Source organism: Dermacentor variabilis, chromosome 4, assembly GCF_050947875.1.
Source record: "Dermacentor variabilis isolate Ectoservices chromosome 4, ASM5094787v1, whole genome shotgun sequence".
Lineage (NCBI taxonomy): Eukaryota > Metazoa > Arthropoda > Arachnida > Ixodida > Ixodidae > Dermacentor > Dermacentor variabilis.
The window spans coordinates 118,893,593-118,917,247 of record NC_134571.1 but is presented as its reverse complement, the minus strand read 5'-3'; the positions used below and the strand labels follow the sequence as shown (position 1 = coordinate 118,917,247).

The 23,655-nt window shown below is 47.1% G+C and overlaps 1 protein-coding gene across 1 annotated transcript in view; it reads left to right on the top strand.

Annotated features, from left to right (window-relative positions):
• Positions 1-23,655, top strand: part of LOC142577912 (uncharacterized) — a 100,781-nt gene that overhangs the window by 33,381 nt on the left and 43,745 nt on the right. The window contains exon 2 of the mRNA XM_075687348.1: positions 16,820-16,953. Coding sequence (XP_075543463.1) covers positions 16,842-16,953 — 112 coding nt within the window. The 5' untranslated portion in view covers positions 16,820-16,841. The remainder of the gene's footprint in view (positions 1-16,819; positions 16,954-23,655) is intronic.

Genomic DNA, 23,655 nt, shown 5'->3' with positions numbered 1-23,655 from the left:
CAGCGTTAACCTTAAGGTGGATAAAACATGGAAGTGGAAGTTAATAGCCGAGAAAAGGTTCAAAAGGCTAGAGGCCCAAGGAGAGGATGAAGAATATCTGCCCTTGGAAGCAGAAAGCGCTAGAATACCCCCAGGAGCGGTAGGTGGTACAGTCAAGCGAACAGTGACAGGGGGTAGCAAGTCAGGGGGCAGCGACAATAATAATGGATAATAGAAATCGACTTAGTGTGTGGCAGTGGAACTGCAGAGGATTTCAGCAAAAAAGAGCGTCACTAGCACAGATAATCAAAACGGTTGAAAATAGGCCGAAATTAATAATGTTGCAGGAAACTCTAGCGGAGGAGATCGGGCTGTCCGGCTTCAACTCGGTTTGCAAAGGCAAAGAACCAGGCAGAGGAATTGCCACCCTAATTGACAAGAAAATTCCCTACATAGAGCACGATCTAAAATTAGGGGCGAGTAAAATTGAATACATATTGATAGAAATGGTCCTAAAAAGGCACCGAGGTAAAGCGCAAAGCTTGTTCTGCCACAACATATATAGCAGTCCCAGAGAGATGAGACAGAGCTTCAGAGCAATTTTTAATAAGGCCATGAGGGTAGCCAAAACTGCGCCACTCATAATAGGAGGGGACTTCAACGCCCCACACCAATCTTGGGGTTACCGCTGGAGTAGTAAAAAAGGGGAAGGAATCTGGCATCTCGCCACAGATTTAGGCCTTTCTCTTATCACGGACCCAGCCTTTCCTACCAGGTGTGGCAGTTCCACGTGTAGGGACACTACCCCGGACTTATCCTTCACTTATAACTTACCCAGGGCAGACTGGATCAACTCTGGTACGGACCTAGGAAGCGACCATTACATACTACACATAATGGTCGAAACGACAGGGGGGGAGGTAAAGCATTTCACTTACACAGACTGGGAGCACTTTAGAAAAATCAGAAAAGACAGAGCAGACACAGATAGAAAGGGGCGCATCACACTACAAGAGTGGGTGGGTCAGCTTAGGGACGACTTGAATGCAGCAACTAAGGCTATAGAGACAGAGGAAGAGGTTGAACAAATTGATAGTAGATTGGCGCATTTGATCGAAGCCAAGCAATCGATTTTACAAAGATGGAAATCACAACGCCTAAACAGGAGACTTAGAAAACGAATTGCTCAGCTCAATAAGAGTATAGAGGAACACGCACGATATTTGCAGAAACAAAAATGGGATGAGGTGTGTAAATGTCTAGACGGAAGGATAAAACGTGGAGGCAATTGGAGTCTGCTGAGGCATCTGCTCAACGAAAAAGGCACTAAATCGAATAGACGTACGGCAGTGGCGAAACTGGTACACCAGGAGAGTCAGACTGCAAGCGCAGAGAGCATAATGGAGCGATTGGCTACTAAATACTTGCCTCTCAGGAAAGAAGATCAGGATGTGAGTTATCCCGATTACTTAGGGGTAGAATGCAAATATATGGATCAGGAATTCACCGAAAGTGAGGTACGCACGGCACTGTATGATCTGAATAGTAGGTCAGCAGCTGGCCCGGATGGCATCTCTAACAGATTGCTTAAGAATTTGGACGACGATTCAATAAAATATCTGACCACATACATTAATGACCTATGGAAAAATGGGGTATATCCAGAAGAATGGAGGACGGCCAGTACTATCTTAATACCAAAGCCGGGCAAGCAACTCAACTTGGATAATCTGAGGCCAATTTCGTTAACATCATGTCTAGGGAAGACAATGGAGCATGTCATATTGAACAGGTTAACGAAATATGTGGAGGACACTGACATCCTACCGTACAATCTGATTGGTTTCAGATCAGGCTTGTCCACACAAGATGCCATGTTGTTAATCAAACATCAACTGCTATTAGCTAAACCAAAAAACACTCGAGCTCTCTTGGGGTTGGATGTCGAAAAAGCTTTTGACAGAATTAAGCATAGAGCAATACTTGAAGTGATTTCCGAACTGGGATTGGGGAGAAAACTCTACGAAGTGGTCAAAACCTTTCTTGGCAATCGTTCAGCTCACCTTAGATTCGGGGATATTAAATCAAAGAAGATGGATCTCGGTGACAGAGGGACGCCACAAGGGTCGGCCTTGTCACCTATGCTTTTCAACCTGGCCATGTCAAAAGTGGCAAAGGGACTAAAAGGGATAGAGGGCATTCACTTTACCATTTATGCAGACGATGTGACTATATGGACCGCTGAAGGAAGTATGGGACATGCGGAAAGCAGACTTCAGAAGAGCATTTATGAGGTAGAGTCTATTTTAGAAGGCATGGGACTCAAATGCTCTGCTAATAAGTCTGAACTCCTTGTACTCAAGAACAGAAGAAGGGGTAGAAAACCGAGGGGATACGTTCCCGAGGAAGAACCCAGGTTAGTACTGACCACGAAGGCAGGCGAATCTATTAAGCAAGTAGAATCCATTAGAGTCTTAGGGTTATTCCTGGAGGCAAACGGGGCAAATGGAAGAACAATACGACACATCACAAGCAAGACTGTGGAGGTAATAAGACTGCTAAGGAGAATCACTAACAGACACAGAGGGCTGGGAGAGGAGAGCGCCATGAGACTGGTCCACGCTTTCGCCTTGTGTCACTTCTCATATGTAGCTGGGATGCTCACTTGGACACAGACAGAGATAAACAAGTTGAACAGATTAATTAAAAGGCTAGTCAAAACAACAGTGGGATTACCGATTAACACTCCGGATAACAAATTAATGAAACTCGGGCTCCACAACACAATAGCCGAGATAATTGAAGCTCAGCAAATTGCCCACAGAGAGAGGCTCTCTGGAACAAGGCCAGGTAGAGCAATACTAGAAGAGGTAGGATGGTGCCCAACCGAATCCAAAATTTCAGGTGAAGGCACAGTAGAACTAAAAGATAGCATAAGAAAGGTAATCAAGACGACTCCTTTCCCCAGAAATATGCACCCGGTGCACAACCTGGAAAGACGAAAGGCAAGGGCCAAAGCTCTCCTGCAAGAGATAGAACACGACAGAGAACATGCGGCATTTGTAGATGCTGCGTGGGTCAGAGGAAAGAAAGCCTTTACGGCAGTAGTAGTAGATGCAGATGGTCTCACTCGGGATGCTATTACAATCATGACTAAAGACACGACAGTCGCGGAACAAGTAGCGATAGCATTGGCTTTAAGGAATAATAAGTGGACGAAGATTTACAGTGACTCTAAGATGGCTATTAGACACTTTACCAATGGCTTTGTAACCAAAAGGGCTGCCCAGCTGATCGGTGAGTTGGACAGCCAAGAGATCGAAATCCGCTGGTTTCCTGCGCACATGGGGTCTGTCGATCCATCTCGGAAGAATTTAAACGAGATGGCTAACGCAGCTGCACGAGGACTTGCTATCCGTGCACTACGCGACCAGAACCTTAATAATATACAGGAGGAGAACAGGGACCAATTACTAACATATAATGAAATCACGAGGCATTATTACATCAACAGAAGGGAATTCCCAGTGCCACACGCTAAGCTCAATAGAGCTCAAGCGGTGACTCTGAGATTGTTGCAAACAGGAACTTATTCAAGTCCAAACTTTATTAACAAGATATATCCTGAAAGAGAGATACCAATCAATTGCGAGAAGTGTAATGGCATCATTACTCTGGATCACATGCTTTGGCAGTGTCCTGTGACTTTCACAGACTGTGACAAGGAGAGAGACTGGTGGCAGCGAGTCCTACACAGTGGAGGTCTTTTCGATCAAGTACAGGCCGTCCAGAAGGCCCATGATACGGCGGTAAAGTTAAACCTTACTGTCCCGACGTGGGAGCCGCCTGCGTCAACCTAAGGGTTGATCTTCAGGACATTAAATAAAGTTCATCATACCATACCATACTGTTTGCATTGGATGTCTTGCGCTGACTGCACACGTAGGACACGTACAACCTTCTTACCGCTTAGGGATAATCAGGTGACAGGTGCCGTGGCCTGCAGTAGCCCAATACCTGCCGCGGTAGCTTAGCGGTTATGACGTTGGGCTGCCAAGCACGAGATCGTAGGATTAAATCTCGGACCCATCAAATCACGGTCGCGGCGGACGCATTTCGATGCGGGCTAAATGCGAAAACATTCGTGTCCCGTGCTTTGGACGAACGTTAAAGATCCCCTGGTGGTCGAAAGTAACCTGAAGTCGCCTAGCACGGCGTGCCTCACAATAAAATCGTGATTTTAGCAAGTAAAAGCCCAGCATTCAGTACAGTTGCAAAAATGGTGGCCACATCTAGTGATGTTTCTCTAACGGCAATGGATTCTAATAATTAATTTTGCCGTGCCAATGTTACTGTGACTGCGAACTATTTGAAAATAACAATAAGTTAACGATTACGCTGCAACCGACGCTTTACACCAGCAGTTGGGTAGAATATCTAAGTTGCAGTATTAGTTCTGCATGCTCTCTCGTTAGCAACTATGTTACCAGAGTACTCTACAAGCATTATTCCTGCCGAACACCTCTCCAGTTACCCAGAAAACCGCAAACTTGGAGAAGTTTCCCGATGCGCCAAACGTGGCTAAAATTCTGTAACGTCGGGATCACACTGCATAGACCACTTCTGTCTAACGAAGCATTACGACAGTGCCAGAGGTACACGAGTTTGCACACGTAATGCCTAAACAGGAGGGCATAAGGCATGGTAGGCGGGTCGCAAGGGTGCGTCACTGGTCTGCTCGCTCTTGTGATAATTGCTGTTGATGAGCATGAATCTTCTGTCACAGGGCGCGAAGTACTCTTCCAAATCGTAACAGCGACTAGTAGAGAGGTACGAGCATACAACTTAACAGTCATCCCACGAGAGCGAACGAGTTTCTTTAGCATGATTACTGAGTCAATAGCCAGTGCTTAGTCACAAAAACTAGAGCCCAGATAATTTTGCATCAGTACTCCTCTGAAAAAAAAATAATACTACTAATAGAGCAGGAAAACGTACGAGTCGGCTCATGAATAGCAACATCAACAGCGCATACGACAGGAACAAAAGACTACACACATAGGCCGCATATCAGCTATACATGTTTATTCGGAATGGCGGGAACGCATGTAGCTCGTAATTTGAAATCAACGCGGCTTATGAAACTGACGAAAAAAATGGCCTCTAGATCAAGTGCTAACCAGGAACACTAACACTATCAAACATTTGCTATTATCAAGAAACCGACGCAAACATTTCAACCGACACGGTGAAACCATATCAATAACAAAATGCAATGACGTTTGCGACTGCGAACGTTGAAAACAAGGGCATTAAAGGAGAAGAACACCTTGTAAATACGCGCACATGCTAAATGCAAATGTTTCTAAGAATGATTATTCTATTCTGGAAAAATACTTCTGGTTTCTCTGCTGTCGAAGGTTGCTGCTTACGAATCGGTGCGATATTTCGTGTAAGCGCTGATTCTCACCATACGCATATGATGCGCGCGTCATTCTTTATGGTGGGCGCGTTATAATAGACCCGGAAAAATCCGCCATTGCTAAAGTGCATCGTAAGGTGATGACGGCCAGAAGGAGAGGTGGGAACATCGCGTCGTGCAGTGCACAAAAGAGTTTCTTTCGACTGTTTACCCTGCCCAAATGTCCCCAAACAGAAATCTGGGGAGAAAAGGACCCCATGTGCTCGAAATCAATCCGGAGACCCCTCATTACTGCGTGCCTCATAATTCTCAAGTACGAGTACGCAAGTAGCCGATGTGCAGGAAGGTTTATTCTAGAGTGACCCAGCTAGGCCTGTAGTGAATGTCCATCTCCCAGAAGCCTTGAGATACAAAGAAGATGGAAGAATTACTGGTCAACAGCCCAGATGAATTACTGTCTACTAGGGTATTGGTGTAAAAGGAGGAGCAACCAGACTGCTGGAACCGGAGTCATTCCAAGCGTAGCTGACATTGCAATGTGGTGATAAAGATTATAAATACGAAATTTTGGATTTACATCAGACAGCAAAAAGGCTAGATGGCGATAGATGTTGTAAAACATTAACTTAAATTTAGATTTATTCAGGTAATAGTGAAATGTAGTAAGAACTTAATGTAGTAAGGCCTGCGTATATGTCGTTTGTGTTTCACTTCGTCCTCGTCTGCTTAGGGCCGCAACTTTTGCCCTTAGTTGAAATTGAGATTAAATGAAGCAGGCTAGGTGACTTTTGCTCCCAACCCTGTTTCGAAGGGGTCGTCAATACTACTAGTATTACTCCTCCTCCTCCCACTACTACTATTGCTACTACTGCGATACTACTACTACTAATAATAATAATATTAATATTGGTCTTCATAATCGTCGTCGTCGTTGTCCTCATCATAATCACAACAACAACAACAACAACAACAACAACAATAATAATAATAATAATAATAATAATAATAATAATAATAATAATAATAATAATAATAATAAATATCAATTAAACTATAGTAGTAGTAGCTGTAATAGCGTGCATGTGTCAGTATCTCAAGCAAAACGGGGTCCCGGCCTTAGAAGTGCCTAAGGCCGGTATCATACTGCATGGCATTAAGATTGTGCCATTAGTACACGGGTTCGCACACGCAATGCACACGACCGTGCCAGCAATGCCCAAAACAGGAGTGCATAAGGCATGGTAGATGGCGCTCTAGATTCTGCCACAGGTGTGCATGCTCGCGTGATTACCGCTGTTGAGAAGCATGCATCTTGGGTCACGAGGCGCGAAGTGCTCTTCGAAATCGAAACCACAACTGTGAATGAGGTACGAGCATATTGTCACGTAGTAGGGACGGTGAAGAAAGCAGCGAAACTGTGGGGGACGAAACTGACGTTTTATTGCGAGAACCTGTTGCCCTCAAAAACAGGTTACACTTAAAGAACGTCTGCGGCGAACACAGTCGGCGATTGTCGAAAATTTTATCTGCGGGTCCAGCGCGTCGGCGGTGATACATGAGCCCTCGAAGGTTCTAGAGTAATCGCTAGTGCACACGTATCTACCAGCAAATGCTAGACAATTCGCGTCGCTCATACAATCAGATGAGACAAGGTTCGTTGACTCCACACAATTGTGGTATAAACATCGTTAACATTCGTGAAGCTTCCGATACACGCCGGCGCGTCCTGCACCGAACTGTAATGCTTAACATTTCTTAGCCGATGAAAAGCAGGCATCGGTGAAAGATAGACAAGTACAGGCGTCAATATAGCTTAACAATCATCGCGCCAGAGCGAACAAGCTTCTTTAGCATGATTGCTAGCGGAGTCAAAAGTTACTGGTTCGTCACAATAACTAGAGCCCAGAGAACTTGATGTCAGTACTCCCCTAACAAAGATCACTGCCCATTCCAGTCTGTGAAGATGTAAGTAACAGAGCGAAGCTGTGTTAGTTACACCGAATGTTACACCTATGAAAGGCAAACTCCGCAAGCAGTCTACACCGCAAATATTTGTTTCACCATCCTTTCTCCTCCTTTTCGCTTTCGCGTGCTTCGCATGGGGACCATGCTTTACGAGTGCTTTTTGTCTTGCGGTTCTCCCCCTGTTTCTTTTTCCTTTTTTTTGCACGTGGGGCAGGCCCTACGACACCGAGTCTGTTCACGACCCACGACGGGTGTTTTCGCATTTCGCCCCCATCGAAATGCGGCCGCCGTGGCCGGGTTTCGATTAGTCTGTAGGAAAACCGCTAACCAGGAACACTAACACCATCGAGCACCTGCCATTATCAAGAAACCGACGCAAACATTGCAACCTACATGGTGAAACCATATCAATAACAAAATTCAATGACGTTTGCGAGTGCGAACGTCGAAAACAAGGGCACTAAAGGTGAAGAACATCTTGTAAATGTGCGTACGTGTTAAATGCAAATGTTTCTATGAATGCTTAATTCATTCTTGAAAAATATTTCGGGATGCTCTGCTGACAATGACAGCTGCTTACGAATCGATGACGTATTTCGTGTAAGCGCTGGTTCTGACGATGCGCACATGATAGGCTCGTCATTGTTTATGATGCGCACTTTATAATATATACCCAAAAAGATCCATTGCTACCGTGTGTCGTAAGATGATGGCGGCTACAAGGAGAGGGGGGAACATCATGTCGCGCAGTGCACGAAAAAGCTTCTTTCTCCTGTTTACCCTGCCCAGAAGTCCCCAAACAGAAGTATGGGGAAAAAAGAACCTCATGTGGTCGTAGTTAATCCGGAGACCCCCTTATTGTTGCCGTATCATTCCCAAGTACGCATGTAGCCGTGGTGCAGGAAGGTTTATTCCAGAGTGACCTAGCTAGGCCTGTAGGGCATGTCCATCTTCGGCAAGCGTTGACATTCAAAGAAGACGGAAGAGTTACTGTTGAACAGTCCAGATCAATTACAGTCTGTTAGGGTGTCGGGGTAAAAAGAGGAGGGAAGAGATTTGTTGAAGCAGAGTCATTCCAAGCGCAGCTGATGGTACAATATGGTGATAAAGGCTGTAATTAGGAAAGTTAGGACTGAGATCAGACAGGAAAAAGGCTAGATGGCGACAGGTGTTGTAAAAGCTTAAATAAAATTTAGATTTATTGAGATGATAGTCAGATGTATTGAGGCCTTAACGTGGTAAGGCGCCCGTATATGTCGTGTGTGTTTCATTTCGCCCTCGTCTGCTTAGCGCCGTAGCTTTGGTCCTTAACTGAAATTGAGATTAAATAAAGCAGGCTGGGTGACTGTTGGTCCCAACCCTGTTTCAAAAGGGTCGCCAATAAACATCATCATCATCGTCGTCGTTGTCGTCGTCGTAATCACAATAATAATAATAATAATAATAATAATAATAATATTAATAAAAAGAAGGTGTATTACACGACGGACTGATGACGCGTAGAGCGCCTCACCGAGCACAGTCTGTAAGCTTGAGCATGTGTGGCACGCGATGCTGTTGGCAATCTTGCTGCCCAAGTCCACGCGTTCTTCGTTACAATGACCCCATCAAAAAAGGGAGCCATCTTGGCGACTTAGTCTGACGATGAGGCCGCAGAATCATGATAGGGCTTGAGCCGCTGGGCGTGGACGACTTCGCGGTTTCAACGACGCATGTCGGTCGGCGGTGTGAGTGGCTCTTTGAGGTAGTTTAAGGCAGAAATTCGCTGCAGAACGCGGTATGGTCCATCGTATTTAGGAAGAAGTTTTGAAGCGAGGCCTGGTGTGTTGGTAGGTACGGACAATCAAGCCAGGCTTCCCGGTAGAAAAGTTGGAGTCGAGCTGCGAGCATCGTGTTTTGATTTTTGGCGATTCTGATCGTCCGAAGTGAAGCACATTGGGCCAACTGACGACGTTCTTAAGCTTGTCTTGCGGCGTGCAACACTGGAAGCCATTGGAAGGCCCCGACGGTGCGATTAAAGCGTTCCGCGGCATCATTTGTTTGCGGGTGATAGGCGGTGCACGTGCGATGAACCATAGCTCATTCAGCAAGCAATTTTTCAACGACTTCAGACAAGAAGGCACGGCCTCGGTCGTTGAGGAGTTAACGAGGGCCTCCATGACGAAGCACATAACAGAGCAGTGTAAAAGTGGGGATTTCCTGCGGTGTAGCAGCTGGGAGGACAGCAGTCTCTGCATAGCGTGTTGATGGTCGACTACAGCTATAATCCACCGATTGGCGGACGTAGACAAAGGGGACCGTATAAATCGACACCGACAGGATCAAAAGGTTGAGATGGGCATGGCTGTGGTCGGAGTTCACGGGCTGGGAGCTGCGGCGGAGATTTCCGTAGCTCACATTCCCGACAAGGGCGGATGAAGTTCCGAACGAAGGTGTACATCCCCCGCCAGTAGTAGCGGTGCCGAAGTCGCTCATAAGTCTTAACATCGCCGGCGTGTCCACACTGGCGGTGCGAGTCGAAAAAGGAACAAATATCTGATCTACCGGCTCTCGGGATGACAGGCAACGACGTTCTCTGGTGCATAGTAGCATCGGTACAGGGGCTGATCACGGATCGCAATATTATGAACTTGGCACCGAAGCGGTTTGAGATTTTGCAGCTGTTGAGGCATTCGAGAGAAGGCCGAAAAGGCATGCAATTCAAGGGTAGTTGTGTTGTTCGGTAGCAATAGTGCAAAAGTCAAGAGACGGAAACCTGCGCTCACACGGGGACTCACGGGTGGTATCTAGCGAGAGTGGTGAGCGAGAAAGAGCGTCAGTGTCGGAATGCTCCCGCCCGAAACGATACACCACGTGGATGTCGTACTCCCGGATTCGCAGGCCCCAGCGAGCGAGGCGCCCAGATGGGTCCTTTAAATTCGAAAGCCAACACAGCGCATGGTGGTTGGTCACTACGTGAAAAAAACGGCCATATAAATAAGGGCAAAACTTGCCAAGCGCCCATACGATGGCCAAGCACTCCTTTTCTGTGACACTAATTGCACTCCGCCTTCGTAAGCGTGCGGTTCGCATAAGCCACGACGTATTCTGCCTAACCAGGATGGCGCTGTGCGAGAATAGCACCTAGGCCTACACCACTCGCGTTGGTATGTACTTCAATAGGAACTTGAGGGTCAAAGTGGCGAAGAGTAGGTGGCATCGTGAGAAGACGGCACACGGTGGTGAACGCATGGTCGCAGGCAGGAGACAGCGATGAGAGGTCTTTGTTGCCACGAAGCAGTTGCGTGAGGGGTGATAGTATCGATGCAAAATTTCGTATGAAGCGCCGGAAATAAGAGCATAAGCCGATGAAACAGCGAAGTTATTGCACAGTAAGGGGCTTAGGAAACGCTGAGATGGCCCGAAATTTCTCGGGATCCGGAAGAATGCCATCCTTGGACACAACGTGGCCGAGGATGGTCAACTGGCGTGCTGAAAAGCGACATTTCTTGAGATTAGCTTGCAGACCGGCGTTGGTTAAGGAACTCAGCATGTGCAGAAGGTGGCGCAGGTGTGTAGCGAAAATAGGGGCGAACACCACGATGTAGTCAAGGCAACACAGACACATCTTCCATTTGACGCCACGCAAAACGTTATTCATCATCATTTCGAATATAGCAGACGCATTGCAAAGTCCGAAAGGCATGACGGTGAACTCATATAGGCCATCGGGTGTAACGAAAGCAGTTTTAGGGCGATCGGCCTCCGCTATAGGGACCTGCCAATAGCCTGACCGCAGGTCCAATGAAGAGAACTCGGCTCTTTGTACGCAGTCCAGAGCATCAGCAATGAGTGGCATGGGTAAACATCTTTCAACGTGTCTTGTTTGAGCGCCGAAAATCTACACAGAAGAACATAATACCGTATTTCTTTGTGACAAGAACCACAGGAGAATCCCATGGGCTCTGTGAAAGTTTAATCATGCCTCGACTGAGCATGTCATTGACCTGGCCGGCAATGACGCGGTGTTCCCCAGCGGATACGCGATACGGACGTTGGCGCAGCGGTGAGTGGGAGCCTGCGTCGATATGGCGCTCTACTGTTGATGTGCGACCCCAGAATGCTTGTGCGATGTCGAAAGATGTTCGGAAGTGCTGCAGAATGGTCAGAAGCTGGTATCGTTGTGAGGGTGCCAGATCTTCCGCGATGAATGGGCTGAAAACATCCGTACATGTCGGATCAGGAGCAGAGAGGACGCTCAGGTAAAGAACGGCCGTAGGTGACGCCTCGTTGGGGACGGATACAATCTGCATAGAATCGATGGTATCGACGTGACCAAGGCATCGGTAGAAGAAGCAATGTGTTAACGCGTCAATAACATTAGCAGGTAAGGAACGAGGACTTCGGCATTTCGAGACTTGCGTAGTTATTGCCTCTGGAACTGCGTCGTCTAGTTTTCCTCGTTGTTAGAGACGGGCCGCCGACGCATCGGTGAAAGCAACCGGCGACGTAGGGATGGCGAGCGGCGATGGTCGAAGAGAGGACGATCAGTCAGAGTACGAGATTGCCGTGGGTCGAATGGCGTGTAGTTTGCATTGGAGGCGATCGGAGAACGAGGCGCCCGGAGATCATTGTCGATTGTTTGTACCCGGCAGCAGAACTTTGCGATGTGCCCGGGATACCTACATGCAAAGCATGTAGGCCGATTGTTGTGCGTGCGCCACGGGTTGGCAACAGGAGGGCCGGCCAAGGAGGTGGGAGGAGAAAAGCAGTGCACGGGCTGCTGAAAGGATCGTATCGGCCGTTGGCGTGGCCTGGCAGCTACTGCAGCATAAGTTAGCGGACCGGCTGCAAGCGGCTGCTGGGGGGGGAGGGGGTGAACTGGTAGTGTGTCAGCAACTTCCCCTTGAATGACGCTACGGAAAGCAAATGGCAAAAGATTAGCATGCCCCTGGGTGAAGGGTACCTGGGACAGCTGTCGTGCGACTTCTTCGCGGACAAAGGCCTTGATCTGCATGATGAGCGACGCCTGGTGGGAACCAACGGCCAGGCTGGAGATCGACGCATCGGTAGTAGGAGGAGGCCTTGTCAAAGCTCGCTGTTTGTATAGCTCGTCGTAGCTCTGACAGAGAGTGACAACGTCGGCAACAGTGTTCGTGTTCATGGCCAGTAGCATTTGGAAAGCATCATCAGCAATTCCTTTCATGATGTGCTTAATCCGGTCCACTACCGACATGGTGGCATTGACGTGTTTACATAGATCGACAACATCCTCTTTGTAACTGGTGAATGTTTCACCCGTGTCGGGGTCGCGGGTGCGCAAACTCCGCTCGCTTCAGAGTTTGCGGACGCCGGAATGCTTAAATACCCCTGCAAAAGCCGCCTTGAACGTAGACAACGTTCAAAAATCCGCCTCATGGTTCGCCCGATAGATAGGAGACAGCGTTGGTCAGCTTGGTCGAGTCATCCCTTTTGTTATGAGCGCTCACCCGCTCGTAGGACGCAAGCCAATGTTCAACGCCGTTGTCGTCCTTCCCGCTGAAGATGGTATGATCCCGCTGGCGAATAGCGCCAGCGCAGAGAACTGGCGGTGACGGGACCGTCTGCTGGTCGGCGTTTGGCATGGCGGAAACTAGCGTCTGAGTGCGGAGGTCCAGGACGTTTGAGGTGAAAGGGACCAAGCACGTCCACCAATTATACTGGAGGTTTATTACAGGACGGACCGATGATGGGTAGAGCGCTTCACCGAACACAGCCTCTAAGCTCGAGCATCTGCGGCATGCCGTGCTCTTGGCAATCCTCCAGCCCACGTCCACGCATTCTTCTTCATTACAATAATAATAATAATAATAATAATAATAATAATAATAATAATAATAATAATAATAATAATAATAATAATAATAATAATAATAATAATAATAATAATAATAATAATAATAATAATAATAACAATAAGTGCGACAAATATCGAAGAAACGATAGTACACGAAGCTTTACTAGTGTGCATGTGAGTTTCTCCCAAAAAACGCGGTCCCCGCCTTAGAACTCTGTGAGGCAGGGAACATACTGCATAGTGCACTTCTGTCCAGTGAAGCATTACAATGGTGTCAACAATACAGGAGTTTCCAGACGCAACGCACACGACAATGCCAGCAATGCACCCAACAGGAGTGCATAAGGCATGGTAGGCGGGTCTCTAGATTGTGTCACAGGTCTGCGTGCTCTCGTGACTATCGCTGTTGACAAGCATGCATCTTGTGTCCCGAAGCGCTCTTCGAAATGGAAACGTCGACTGGTAGTGAGGTAGGAGCATTTTGTCAGGTAGTAGAGACGGTCAACAAAGCAGCAAAACTGTGGGCGACAAAAGTGGCGTTTCATTTGACCAGCCTGTGCCCTAAATAAATGCTACGCGTAAATAATGACAGCGGCGAACGGAATCGGCGATCGTCAAAAATCTGATCTGCGGGTCAAGCACGTCGGCTGTCATACATGAGTTATCGAAGGTTCCAGAGCAATCGCGAGTGCCCGCATACCTACCAGAAAGTACTACACAATTTGTGTCGCTCATACAATCAGATTACGCAAGGTTTGTTGACATCAGACAATGGATAGAAACATTGTTAAAATTCGTGAAACTTTCCGATGCAAGCAGGCGCGTCCTGCAGCGAACTGTAATGCTGAACATTTCTTAGCCGATGAAAAGCAGGCACCGGTGAAAGATAAAGTACACGCGACAGTATAACTTAACAATAATCGCGCCAGAGCAAACCAGCTTCTTTAGCATTATTACTGAATCAATAGCTACGGATTAGTCGCGAAAACTAGAGCCCAGAGAACTTCGTGTCAGTTTTCCTGTAATCAAATCACCCCTTCCAGTGTGAGAAAATGTAACTAATATAGCGAAGCTGCTTTAGTTATACCGAGTGTTACACCGTGAAAGGCAAACTTCTCGAGCACTTAATATTGAAAATCTTTTATTTCACCATAATTTCATCGCATTTTCGCTTTTGCGTGCTTCGCGTGGTCACCATGCATTGGAACTGCTCTAATTTTTTATTTTTATTTTCGCGGTTCTCTCTCTTTTTTTTTATTCCTTTTTGCGCTTGAGGTAGGCGCTATGATGACAAGTCTGTCCACGAGCCGAGTCACGCTGACGCTCGCGGTAGGCCGCTTCTTCCTCAGGAGTACGCACTTCTCGTGGCCTTCCGATTGTTGTAGCTGGAATGGAATGTGCGCAACCGCTAATCAAGAGCTACCAAAGCTCCGTACATTATGTGCAAAGCCCACCACTGGAGATGCGGGCGCTGCAATCGTTATTAAAGTTGGTTGGAACGGTATGACGAATGACGTGGCATTTTGCCATCACATGGTGGCGTCACCGTCAGTGCCGGCAGCCACGGGCTCCTAGTATCGCGTCTCAATCATTGGGCACTGTTCATTGTCACCAAACCACCAGCATAACATTGGTTTTTTTCACGGCAGGGTGGAATCAATTGTCGATAAAGTCGATGCCGATCAGGCTCGATCGCCCAAAACGCCCCGTGTGACAACTGTATCAGATTCGCGTGTAAGACAGCATTCTCACAGGGAAAAAGGGGCCACTCTAATTCCTGCGGTTGAGATCTTCTTTTCTTCTCACGCTAGGTCATGTCATCCCTTTTTAGCGAAGTCCTACAACGACGACACAGGATCCGCATAAACAGCTTCATTGTAAAAAATAAACTACTGTTAGTGCAGGAAAAGGTACGAGTCGGCTCATGAATGGTACCATTAACAGCGCATACGACAGGCCCAAAATACTGAATACATGGGCCGCATATCAGCTGCATAAGGTTTTTTTTCTTTCGGAATGACAGGAACGCCTACTACACGCAATTTCAAATGAAGACGGCTTGCGAAACTAACGAAAGAATAGTGTCTAGGAGAAGCACTAGCAAGAAACACCAACACTATCGAACACTTGCTATTATTAAGAAACCGACGCAAAGATCTTAGTCCATATGGTGAAACCATATGAATAACAAGACAAAATGACGTTTGTGAGTGCGACCGTCGCAAACAAGGGCATAGAAGGTGAAGAACATTTTATAAATGCGCGTACGTGTTAAATGCAGATGTTTCTCGGAATGATCAACGTATTAGTGAAAAATTCCAGATGGTGTGCTGACGCAGCTTCTTGCCAACATATCGATGTCATATCTCGTGTAAGTGCTGGTTCTCATAACATGCACATTATGATATCGTCATTCTTTACGATTCGCATTTTATAACAGGCCCGGAAAGGTCCGCCATTGCTACAGTAGGTCGCATATAACGTGATGGCGACTGGAAGGGGAATGCGAACATCGCGTTGTGCAGTGCTCAAGAAAGCTTCTTTCTTGCGTTGCATGACCAAAAACTCCTGAAAGAAAAATGTGGGGAAAACAGAATCCCACGTGGTCGCAATTAATCCGGAGTCCCCTATTACGGAGTACTTGATAATGATACCATGGTTTGCACATAAAACCCGGTAAACTCATATAAATCTGGGAACGTTTTGTTGAGAACTCCTGCTTGTAATGTGTATTGGCCTAGGTACTACGGAGGATGACGGATGCGTCAATAAATGAAATAAAATAAATCAATTTGCCCCCTCCCCTCCTTCCATTTAACCACTGCTCAACTTCTGTCCAAACAGGATGAAAGGATAAAAGGGATGAAACAGGATGAAAGGGGTGAAAGGGAAAGGATGAAAGGGGTTGCAGAAAATAGCGCCAGCCTTTTCTCCTTCCCCACAAGAACCACTTCTCAATTACACCCCCCCCCCCGCCACCTTCCGCAGCCATGAGCAAGGTCTTCAGTATAGCGTTGAAATGAATAATTTTAATATAAAACGTATTTTAACACATACAGCGAAAAGGCACATTTTTCATTCTTCTTTGCACCCAGAAATGGCGTCTCTGAAGCCTCGCTTTGTGCTGGGTTGCTTCGCTCTTTTTCGTACCAGACCTCCCTCTCAGGCCTGGCTATGGAACATAGAAAAAAAGAACATCTACTGTTGAAATCAAAAGAGGAATTCAGATAGGTTCAGTCGTGTAGAAACAAAAAACACGAATGAAAGTGCCCAGCGATTACGATATTCCCTAATGCGAAAATTGAGCGCAGCTTTGCACGTATTTTCATTTCGCGATGTATTAAGGCGAAGTATTTGAGACCGAAATCACCGCACCGACTGGCAGTGGGCAGTGCCGTCAGCGCCTTTGCCGAGGGAGGGGCAGTATCAGAACGCTCGCATGGTGAGAGGCATCGGAGCCAGTAGCGGAAGACGACGACAACGAAGGCCTCAAGCGCACGGGCAGCCTGCTTGGCTGCCCGTGTCTGTTCTTTTGGCCTTTCTCTGCGCGGGATTGGTTAAGTATCGGGTAGTACTTAGTTAATCTAGGGTCCCCATATCGTTCCTTTCCAATTTAGGCTTCAATCTGTTATTTGCAGGGATACATCAGAGGTGGCAGTCATGTCCAGGAACTCTCCTGGGCAGGGTTGTTCCGCCTGGATGGCCTCTCTGAAACCTGGTGAATCATCGTTGGAAACCTTTCTCCGCAGCAGCATTAGCAGCATGCCCTTTGGTAATGGTTCAGTCAAATCAAATATTCCCAAACCAATCCATGAGCAACGTCATGCTATGACTCCTCACTACCAGAATATCACCGTTGTCCGGCAGTGCGGTCGCGGTAGCATAGTGTGCACGTCGTCAGATCAGGTTTACGTAGCGGATCTAATGAAGAGCTCATCATTTGCCTCTGGTCCAGTGAGTTCGTTTATACCACCACATCTTTCATGTACCAAGGGAGTCCTGTGCGGAACTGACTCTCAACTAACCCTATCTGAAACTCTGGACTAGCTAGCCATGACCAGAGTTGTAGCAATTTACCGCTTTAATTGCATTGTGGATAATATTGTCACGTGGTCGTGAGGTTCAAGAACACAGTAGCAATACTGTGAAAGTCAAAACTAACTTTTATTGGGCGAACCTGTGCCCACAAAAACAGGCTACACTTATAGCACAACGATAGCGGCGAACACGGTCGGCGATCGTCGAGAATCTGATCAGCGGGTCAAGCGCGTCCGCTTTTATACATCAGTCGTCGAATGTTCCAGAGTAATCGCTGGGACCCGCGTGCCTTCTACAAAGTTCTACATTATTCGCGTCGGCAACACATGCGATCAGATTACACAAGGCTCGGTCACAGACAGCGGAAGGAAGCATGGATAACATTCCAGAAACTTCCGATACATGCAGGCGCGTCCTGCGCTGTTCGATAACATTTGTTAGGCGGTGAAACGTGTCACCCGATAGAAACAAACATGTACCCGTGTCAATATAAGGATTCCCGCTCAATCGGTTATAGCGACGTTTGCTGGTACATTGCACCCATCAGAAGTGAAACCATGGCATCTTGTCTTTATGGTTGAACCTCTCCCTTCAGGTCTCTTTACGCCTCAAGCAAACACCTCTCCCTCTGTGTTTTATGTGTACTACGCAGACAGTTAGCAGTGGTGCACGAAAGATAACGTTTAAAATTAATTGACGACTCTCATTTTGGACTAATCGTTGAATACAAAAAACATTCGTCGTCAACATCACCGCTACCTATCGTCAATCAAATCAAACAGTTCAGAAAGCTTCGGTTGTGTTCCATACGCATAACTTTTTTCCCTCAAGTCCTACCAAACCTTCTGATATCCCAACGACCTTCTTACCACCGACTTTCTGCTAAAACAGCCGAAAGAGCAAAGGGAAAGTAATCGCTTTTATAATTCACCGAGGATTACGATATTTCCTAATGCGAAATTTGAGCGCAGCTCGATACGCGTTTTCATTTGCGTCTCTGTTTCATCTCTGTTTCAATCTGTCTCGTGCGACACGTTGCACGCGGAGCGAAGTGTGGCGTGAGTGCCTTGCTAATCTCGAGATAGCGATAGCCATCGCATGGGTGACGTGCGGCTGCGATTCACAGCCGCCGCCGCCGACAGGCGTCCCACATAACGAGCGATACTCTGGCGCCATCGTGTAGCCATTACCGCCGCACTACGCTTTTCTTCTCACGCTTTCGCCATACCCTCCTCCTCCGCTTTCCTCCTTGCGTCTTTCATCCGCTGCTGCGCTCCGCGTTCGCTTTGAACTTTCGCTGTGTTCATTCGCTCGCTTACACGGATGCCGACGCTCGCCGCTCGAACTCGCTCTAAAACACCGTTATTACCACTCGCTGGAAGAGACGCATGGTATCATAAGTTGTTCTTAAGCAAGACCCCCGGAATCTAGGAGGCCAAGCTACTGCGTAGCGCTGATACCGTGGTGGTCGTTTGGTGCCGAGACAAGCCCTGTCACCGTTTCAGGCACTCAGACATTTACGTGCACTGCTTGGTGTATGCGGTTCGGCGCACGTGGATACGCGAGCCAGCCCGAACACTTGGCACTTGCCGCTGCTTACGGCGCGCTGAAAAATCTTGACGCGATGCGCAGAGACTTACGTCATAGCGACACACCAGATACACGCATCGTCTGCTTAGGTACTGTTGAAAGGCTGCTAACAAAAAAGTTGCCGTTTTGTCAAAGGCGAAATGTCGATTGCGATAGCAAATTAGTGGAGAGCTAGACGAAGTAGGGATGGTAGTTTTATGCGTTGCATAATCTTAAATAGCATATAGATACTAACAGAACTAATATGCATGGTGTAACCCACGCACAATCAAACATTAACGTATGTCACTCCCTAACCACGGAAAGTCGATGTCAATACGCTGGAGGGAGAAAGCACGATAGCAGCAGCGAGCGGATTGACATTCGAGCTGCCTCACGCATGAACGCAAACTAAGCAACGGAAACACAGCGCATGACCTTTCGATATGCAGCGGCCCAGGCGGCCGCCCGCGCCGCCTGGAGTGGAACGCAGTTCCCCCTCTATGTCCACGCCTGAACTTGTCCCCGTCGCTGATGGCTTTCAGGATACACAAGCCCGGGCGGGCGCGCGCAGACCCTCACGACGCCCGATAAAGAATGCCCGGCCCCGCCTCCCTCCCCTCCCTTTGGAGCCTCGTGCGCGACAGAAGACAGCGTGCTTCCTCCGCTCTTTCCTCCCTTTCGTGCGTGTGATTGAGCCAGGCCCCGCACACTCTCAGATTCCAACGACCGCCACAGAGGGCAAAATATCAACCGAGGAGCGTTGCTGCATGAAGTGCGCAAGAGGAGCCGCACACCTTAATTTGTATCTTTCGTCTAGGGGCGCTCAAAGCGGCTAAATATTTTATCTATAGATGTACATATAGTCAAGAAACTTAGAAAACATGACATTCTTTAAGGAAATAAACACACGATTGTGTTTATTGGACGTTTGTTATTACAGTCTGTGCTTATTACTTGCATAAAGGTTTGAGACCTCACTGACGTGCGATAAACAGCAGCCCACTGATATTGATTGAAGTGAGTGCTGTTAATCGATTGAAATTGTACGACTGTAACATTTGTAAACGCGGTGGTCGTTTCCTTTGAGGAGCATCAGGCACGTTTCTTTTAAATAGGTAAAAAAGAAATATCTCAGCCAGCTTTAGTGTCCAACGTACGATATAGCCGCCACTAAGCGAAAGGGGTTAAAGATGGTGAATTTTACCAGCTGGGGCGTTTCACTGGCATAACGGCTGCCTGGACGACTAAGGTGTTGCTTGAAAAAAGAAAAAGGTGCTATCTAGCACGAAAATTTGTCGCTGCAACCGAGCACAGTATTTTCGGAAACTACCCAGGAAAACGGTATAATCTTAAAAATTAAAGAATGTGGTTTCACATGGCAAGACCATGATCTGATTACGAAGCATGTCGTCGAGGGGGGCCTCCGGAAATTTTGACCCCCAGGAGTTCTATGACCTGCACCTAAATCTAAGTACAGGGGTGCTTTCGCATTTCGCCCCCATCGAGATGCAGCCGCCGTGGCTGGAATTCCATCCCACGACCTCGTGCTTAACGGCCCAAGCGGATTAACCTTGCAGCCTTGGGTGTGTGCACGGGCGAGTAACAAAGCGCTGCTTCAAATTTTCAAGTATGAATTTATTCGCATGTGAGGCGGATAAAATCATATTCCTTTAGTGATTTCTTTCACGTGAAAAATAACAATAATTTCAAGTTTATGGCTCTTCAGTCAATTCAAACAAGGCTCTTGGAATTATGCCAGGTTGATAGAACTCCGAGCAGGGAGTACAGCATAAATAAGAAATAGTTTTGGCTGTTTTTGCATAAATGATACATTGCGATAAATTAACTGCACATTAGTGCAAATGTACTTCCGTTGAAACAGTTAGATTAATTGCATTCGACACATAATAAAGTTACTGTGTTGATTACCTAGTATCTGACAAAAAAAACGTTCCTTAATGAAGGCTTCACTAAGCCTAGCCCATACAAGAACACAATTGAAACAAATGCACACTGAAGGACTCACTGACTGACAACATTGACACCCTTGGCAATAAAACATGTAAGCTTACTTGTTTGAAGGCTTTTCTTTTTTTTTTTGGCTAAATGAGGCCCCTCGGTCACCTGACGACTTAACAAAGACATCTGTAGTCATGCTAGAGCACCGTACACTGAATACCGCCCCGAATGTGCTAACAAATCGCCCAAAACAAGCGAGCGAGCAGCGCGAGGAGCCCCACCAGCCGCTACCGTAGCGGCCATTACGTAGCGACCCCACCAGCCGCTACGTAATGATATGATGGTATTAGTTTTGGTTTCGCCAGCGACATCCCTCGGCCGCATACTTTAGTTCACAACGAAACCACTACTTTTATTTGCGTTGCACTGTTGGAGGTACATTTTCCCTACTCCAACTTTATATAGGTGTTCTCTGATTTAGCCGCGTTTGCCAGATCACCCTCTCAGGCTTTCACTCGCACGTGCAACGTAGGCCGCGCGGCAACGCCGACTCTGACGGCAGAAATGCGCTTAGAGTGTCTATATAATTTCTATCGCAATAAAGACTACGGAGTTATCAGCTCGGAGGCTTTGCCAGGATTGGTGCTGTCGTGTGTTCAACTCATTTATAACTTATTAGCCAAGTTGAATTTTTGTTGCAGTCGGCTTCAAAGCAACAGCCCACTCAATAGTGATATATTCTGGCCGGCTTGTCACCTTACCAAAGTCTGCAACATAAAACACTTTCGTATGACACGTGTAATAACTTACAATATATATAACTACGAACCAGATAGTCTGAAACATAATCCATTATTCTCGGTGTGTGGATGAAGCCATCTGCAGCACATAATGAAAACAACGCTGTTATGACATTTACATTAGGAAAGAATTACTATCTGTGCCCCGCACTAACACCAAGATGGATACGTGCTCAGAATACATTTTCTGGAAAACACGCAAACAAGTATCTTTTCTTTGTTTGTTGGTTTCTTCCCAAGCTCCTTGGTGGTCGTGACGTCATACGGTTCTTGTTTCAAAACACATTGCTTCTGTATATAAATGCACCGACACTTCTATCAAGCACAGATAATCTACTGTTTTGTGCGCTGATTGTGCTTGCGCCTGCGTTTCAAGAATATTTCTTTTCTGAAATTGTCTTAATTTGACACTACTTTACAGGTGAGTACTTTCCAACATTTAGCGAAGCTGCATGTTGCAGGCGTATATGGAACTACAGAACATCACAGTGAATGCGCGAATAAACGAATAACGGAAAAACACATTGTATTCGAGAAATGCCATTGCAAAGGCTTTGTTTCTGGATTTGTTGTACAGCTGCAGGACAGCTGCGTAAGAAAAAGACAATAGGCGATACAGAATGTTAGATTTAAAAGTTTCAGTGATGGGTCGAGGCTGTATAAACGACACTTAGAGTTCTGTGGTGTATACCAGTAACTTAACTGGATGGTACGAGTGAGACTGCGAAGCTCTCTTGCACCGTCGACTCTGGATCATCACTGAAACTTAAATTACCAGCGAACCTTCCACGACGTGACGCAACACTGCTGTGTCGGCTGTGGGTAGGAGTAGCATTCACCAACTCCTACAGCTATCGTATTGGAATGGCGGATTCACCAATGTGCGCTAAGTGCAAGTGTGAAGAGACCACCAGTCACCTTCTGTGCCACTGTTCTCGCTTCGATAATCAACGTGACACTATCCAGTGTGCCCAAATAGACTGGATGACAGGCCATTTACAGAAGCGAAGATCTTAGGAGCCTGGCCTCAGAGTTCATTATCCCAGAAAGCAGTTCGAGCGCTTTTTCGCTACCTGATGGCAACAGACTTGAGTGCCCGACTATAGACATCCTACACCTAAGTTCTCTCTCTCTCTCTCTTTCACTCCCCATTTCCCTCCCCACGTGTAGGGTAGCAAACTGGACTCAGTCTGTTTAACCTCCCTGCCTTCCCGTCTTCCCTTCTCTCTCTCTCTCTCTCTTTCTAGATTTAAAAAAATTGGGAAGTTACTTGAGCCCGTCGACAACACTCTCGCCGTAACAGTACTGACCGCGCTTGCGTTTTCAAGATGTAGAGAAGATAAAAGACAGCTTTAGTTTAGCGTACGCAACTTATACCGTACGCTATACGCTATAGTGTAGCGTAGGCTAATGGTGTATCCACACGACGGACGGCTCCGCGCAAATCTGTGCCGCGAACGCTTATTCCGCCGCCCGTCCGGCTGCGAAGCGCATCCAGATGACGGACGGACTCGGCAGACGACCGCGCCGGAAAAATAAAGATGGCGGCACCGCCCGAAGCGACTGCCATCCGCCTCGAACTTGTCAAGTCGTCGTCGTCCACTGTGTGGCCCGTAACTTTCAAACTGAGTCTTGTATTTGGTTTAAATTTGTGTCCAGAAGCTTCGACAGCAATGCATTCGTGATGAGTGGGCACCGTTTCCGAAAGAGATACTCAGATTCTGGGCGTGTAGGCTTAGAGTGGCTGTATTGGCTGAACATGGCCTCGAAGATGCTGCGGCGGCCCCGGCGGATCTCAATGGCCGTAATCTAATATGATTGCTTCTTTCTACTCACTGTAGATGACGCCATCAGTGTAACAAAGACTTTGTCATACGTGTTTCTCACTCTGAATTAAAATGGAGATCGAAAGGAAACGACGGTTGGCCGCAATGGCTGTTGTTTTGTCCGAATTGGATGATGACTAGTGCTTGTTTTTTTCGAAAGAGGTCTTGTTACGCTCTCGTATCCGCGTAATCGGTGAGTCATGTCCCACAACGCGGGGAACTGCTCCACGAGATCTAAGAACAAAGTTGCCTCGTCACTCAGGTTCATTTCACTCGCTC